Source organism: Pterocles gutturalis, unplaced genomic scaffold (assembly GCF_000699245.1).
Source record: "Pterocles gutturalis isolate BGI_N339 unplaced genomic scaffold, ASM69924v1 scaffold21169, whole genome shotgun sequence".
NCBI classification, from domain to species: domain Eukaryota; kingdom Metazoa; phylum Chordata; class Aves; order Pterocliformes; family Pteroclidae; genus Pterocles; species Pterocles gutturalis.
In genome coordinates, this window is record NW_010131224.1 from 53,272 (window position 1) to 58,278 (window position 5,007).

The 5,007-nt window shown below is 48.7% G+C and overlaps 1 protein-coding gene across 1 annotated transcript; it reads left to right on the forward strand.

Moving 5' to 3' along the window:
• The first annotated feature begins 331 nt into the window (after positions 1 to 331).
• Positions 332 to 2,601, forward strand: GPHB5 (glycoprotein hormone beta 5). Its single transcript, XM_010080546.1, has 2 exons — positions 332 to 535; positions 2,413 to 2,601. Exons 1-2 carry the CDS (start codon positions 332 to 334, stop codon positions 2,599 to 2,601), a joined length of 393 nt encoding a protein of 130 aa, XP_010078848.1.
• The last annotated feature ends 2,406 nt before the right edge of the window (positions 2,602 to 5,007 follow it).

The window sequence follows — 5,007 nt, forward strand, 5'->3', positions numbered from 1 at the left end:
CACTTAGCAGCCCTGGTGGGGTCTGAGCTGGCTGGGAGGGCAGCGTGTGCAGGAGGACAACCAACAGTTGCAGTTGCCTCTCTGGCTGAAGCTCTGGAGTGGACTAGAACAAGTCCAGCACTCGAGGTATTGGTAATGGCAACTCCAGTGACACCGTTGGGAGGTGCTGATCTCTCTCCGGAGATTATAGAACAAATTCAGGGACGCTTGGCTCCTACAAGGTAAGTGGGATAAAATCAGGATTAAGTGCTCTCATCAAAATGCATCATTTCTTGCCTCCTGGACCTCACTGGCTGTCCCAACCCTTCGCTTCTCTCTGTTCTGCCTCAGCATGAAGCTTCCCTCCGTGGTCCTGGGCTCTCTGCTTCTCCTGCTGCTGGCCAGCTGTGCTGGTGCACTCAAGACCTCCGCCATCGACCTGCGCACCTTCATCGGCTGCGCCGTGCGCGAGTTCACCTTCGTGGCCAAGAAGCCCGGCTGCAGGGGGCTGCGGGTGACAACGGATGCGTGCTGGGGACGCTGTGAGACCTGGGAGGTGAGGCTGCGCCCGGTGGCTGGGTGGCACCAACATCCCCGGGCGGTGCTTCTTCCCCCAAGAATAGCCACTGAAAGAAACCCACCAAACATTGATTAGCTTGTGGCTATGCATGAAATGGGCAAGGGCTGCAGTCCACTGTTGGTGGTGGAGCACTTTGCCCCAAGTTGATTCCTCCTTCCTTCCACTGCCTCAAAGGCGGATGCACATCATGTGATGATGTTAATTTGGCACTTATGTAATGCTCTTATTATGCAATTTGAAAGCCTCTTACAGCTTAAACACTTAAGGAGACGAGACCTTTATTACTTTACTGGAAAAAATTCCATTGAGATTAAGACGGAACTCCCAACTGATGGGCAACAGATTTTGTTCCAAAAAGCAAATCCCAAAGATAATGCCTGTTTCTAATTTCATCCTGTTTTAAGCCACAACCCTGTATAAATATGAAGAAGTAATGTTTCGGGGGCATACAGGGGGAGAAAGAAAGAGCATAAGTATGTCTACACACACTTCAGAGAACAAGTTTCTGGCAGTCTTCTTTCTGCCACTGGAAGGCTCAAGGGGCCAGTCCCAGTTTAATTTCTCCAGGGAAGCTCTGAGTGACTCCAGAGGGATTTTGACCACATGAAGACAAGGGCTCCGTATAAGTGACCAGAAAATGAGCCAGGGTCTGTGCCAGCTCTGACTGCCCTGTTTCACTGTTTGGTGGGATGAGAGGCCACCAGTTGATAGATTTCCCTGGTGGAATAAGGTTCCTTCAAGGGACCTCTTCTTCCTTCAAGGGACCCCTACTCCCAAGCTGCTTTGGCAGCACAGACCTTGCAGACTTTCTTACCTCACTGTAATACCACTGGGATGTAGTTAAGCTGAGCACATCTGGTTGTAGGCTCAACAGCTTCTAGAAAGCATCATGATGTACTTGGAATGGGGGGCTGGTAAGAGAGGGGATGTCTGGATACCTTCTTGCAAAAATATTGCATCTGTTCTTTTCCATGCCATCATTCTTGGTTCCCAAGGCAGGCTCTTTACACAGCACAGAGGGAAAGAAAGAAAAAAACTGAAATGTCTCCTGGCTGTGTTACCGTATGCTATTTCCCATCTGTGCAAGGGAGAGGATCACAGTGGGCTGGGCTCCCGTTGCTGTTTGCACTGCCCCTTCTTGGAGGCTTTGGAAAATGGGTGCCCCTGTCAAGTGAAAACTCCCTTTACAGCAGAAAGCAATGCCACTGTGGTACTGTGTGGGAGTGTGCATTTCGGGGCATTCAGGCTCCCATCTCCTGATGGCTGAGGTCTCTCTGGCCAAGCTGTTTTTCTCATGAGGAGCTGCAGACTTCAATGCTGGCTGCTCTCCTGAGTGCATCCCCCACAGCGTGCATCCATTGGGCTTTGTGGGACGTGCAGCCTGACTGGGAAGACTGGTCTGGCTGGGAAAAAAAGATCCATTTGGCACTTGGATGTACCTCTGCTCTTAGGCAGCTCTTGCCCATGGAAGGGTTTCCAGCAGAAAGTGTTTTCTTTGATGGAAAATCAATCCTTCTGGAAGAAAGCAGCTGCTTTTGGCAAATATGCTCATTTGGTCGAAACACAAGTGTTCTGCTGAAAGCCAGCTTTTTGGATAGGCTTTTGTCTTCCTTTGAGCAGCTTTAATTGGAGCTTTATGCTTTAAACAAACAGAAACACGCACATACACCCACTCCCCTCGGTGGCAGGGTTCCAAGAGGCAGGTGTTGAAGCATGTAACCTAAAAATTATTTCCATGGTGCCTTGCATCTTGATCCAGTGGCTCCCCTATTTGCACTAAATCTTCTTGAGGAAGCTGGGACCCCAGAGGTTTGTCTTGCTTCTTGCCTGAGGCCAGCATTTCTCCCCCACAGAGGCCAGTGCTGGAACCACCTTACATCGAATCTTACCACCGTCTTTGCACCTACAACGAGACCAAGATGATGACGGTGAAGCTGCCCAAGTGTGCCCCCGACGTGGATCCCTTCTACACCTACCCGGTGGCCATCCGCTGCGACTGCGACATCTGCTCCACCGCCACCACTGAATGTGAGACTGCCTGAGCTCTCCTTTCCCAGGTCAGGTGAGGAGGGGCCAAATTCTTCCCTGGCTTCATACCCCTGGTACCTCCAGCATTACAGAGGGTGGAAGTCAGTCCAGAATTTGATCTGACCCTATAACGCTCCTAATCGTTGACTTTTCTGGGCAGATGAGGCTGAATCCCCTCTCCTCATATTGCTCAAAGATTTGTTGCTGTAGAAATGTAGGAAACAGCCTTACAATAGCAAATCCTGCGGTAAAAAATGGAAAAAAATAAATAAAAAAGAGATGCAGTTTCCCTTCCTTACAGGCTTTTCACACTGTGTGACCTTTCTTCATGCACAAAGTGCACATGGACTAAACAGTCACTGGGGGGTGGAAACAGGCCACAAAGGCATTACTGCCTCTGTAACAGCCGGGGTTTAGGTTGGGTTTAGGTCCTTCCCAGTAATGTAAATGCAATTACCAACATTACCGCCACCTCTCCCCGGCATTAGTTCTTCTTACCCTGAGGTCCATCAGGAATAACAGTCCAAGAAAAGGCCTAAGGCCAATGAAATGGAAATGAGTATCCAAATTGCTACCTTGAAATTAGAGTGAATGCATACTCAGCCCTGACTCAGCAAAGTACTTAAGCTTGTGATTAAATGTTTTGCTTAATATCAGCAGACTTTTACAGTTAGGCGCATATTACAGTGATTTGCTTAATTGGAGCTATTCTGTTGAAAAAAAAATTTTGCCCCACAAGAGTCAATTCCTTAAAAAGAAAAGAGAAAAACACATTAGATCTGTAAAACCAGAAGTGCATATCTTCCAATCTGCTGTTGTCCAGGGGTAGGAGGGGAACTGACTTAGTGCAGAATCTGCGAGACTCCGCAGAGCCCAAAGGGTTCTCTCCTGACAATTTACAGAGTTAGAGGGACCAAGCCAAACCACGACAAGCTGCTGTCTGAGGTGGTGGGAAAGAGGGGGCTAGGAAGGGTGTTCCCATGTCTCCCTGCACTTCTCGGCTCCGTGCAGAGCTGCTCCTCCGAGGATGCACACGGGGCTGGGAAGCAGCCAGACACGCTCTCAGGAAAGCTGCGGAGTGGCCGGTAACTTGGCCAGTGTGGATGAGACAAGCCCAGGACAGGAAAGAGAGCAGACACGCCAAAGGATGGTTCACACCTCCTCAGACCCACTATTTACAAACTAGGGGACACCTGGGAGCTGCTGCAGCAGCCCCCGGTGACCACAGCCACAGAAGTGCCTTTGTCCTCTGCTTCCCACCTGCAGGAGGACAGATCCACCTTCATCCCTCATTTCTCCCCTGAACAAAATGGGAAGTTATGGGAAAGCAGGAAGATTTGCCAAATGGGAGAGGCTCACAGGAGCTTACAAAATAAAGACCCCTTCTCAGACAGCCATTAGGAGGGAATTGCTGCTAAGAGTAATATCAGCACCTGCCTTCCCTTGATTAAGTGTCTTTTCTGGATGCGGTCGCCTTCATTTCCAGGGATGTGTGCTTCAAACTTCTCCGAGTGTCCTGTCCTCACTGAGACAAATTTAATTTAACCTGTGATTTATTAGTTGCTGTCATTTTTGTCTGAGGAATTGTAAAAGCTGCACTGTGTTTAAGTAGGAAGGAGGCGATTTTATCACTCTGCCTTCTGTAATCCTGAATGGAGGCTGCTGTGTCAGAAAGCAGCAAGAACAGTTTTGTGCTGATGGAGAGTTTAACTGCCCTTTAAAAAGCCCTTGTGTTTTGTTTCAAATTGCATCTCACGATCCCTCTGATCTTGTTGTTTTTCTAACTGGCACCACAACTATTGTAGGAAACCTGCAAATTCTTTGTGTCCTTAATAAATCTCAAAATTATACTATGAAAGCAATTTAAAGCAATGTGTCCCTCTTCATTTATGCATAGAGATTTCTCATGTGGAATATATATAAGCTCCTACAAACTTTTTGCCAGAGCTGTGAACACCTGCAAAACGTCTCCTTGATGCTGATGTGAAGTCATTTCCTTCGCTGGATTTCTCTCACAGAGAGGATTAGAAGCAGGGTTAGAAAGTGGCAAACTTCCTTCCTTTGCAGCCCACAGGAAATATGGGCTGTACCCAGATACGGTGAGACAGTAGAAACCCCAGTGAGTGCTCAGAAGAAAACACTGCTGGGTGTGAAGGAGGGTGTTGGCTGATGCAGTAGCAGCCACGCAGGGAGGTGGAAGAGGAAGAGTGGGAAGGATGTATTGGCCAAAACCAACCTAACTCTTCTAGATGGTCTTTTAAGGAGGAGAGCAAAACTGAATGGAGATGCTGTGGATGTACAAAAGTATAGCCAATGCCACAGCCCACCAACCCCTTTGACTGGCACACCCGCCTCTGTCCAGCTCTGCTGGGTTTCCACAGGTGAGGCACACACTGGTGGGTTTCAAGGAGCCAAATGCA

What these genes read in the sequence shown, in the direction of transcription:
- GPHB5 (XM_010080546.1), top strand. Translation starts at nt 332, where the DNA reads ATGAAGCTTCCCTCCGTGGTCCTGGGCTCTCTGCTTCTCCTGCTGCTG. An exon ending in GACGCTGTGAGACCTGGGAG is followed by an intron (nt 536 to 2,412) that starts GTGAGGCTGCGC and finishes TCTCCCCCACAG; the next exon opens with AGGCCAGTGCTGGAACCACC.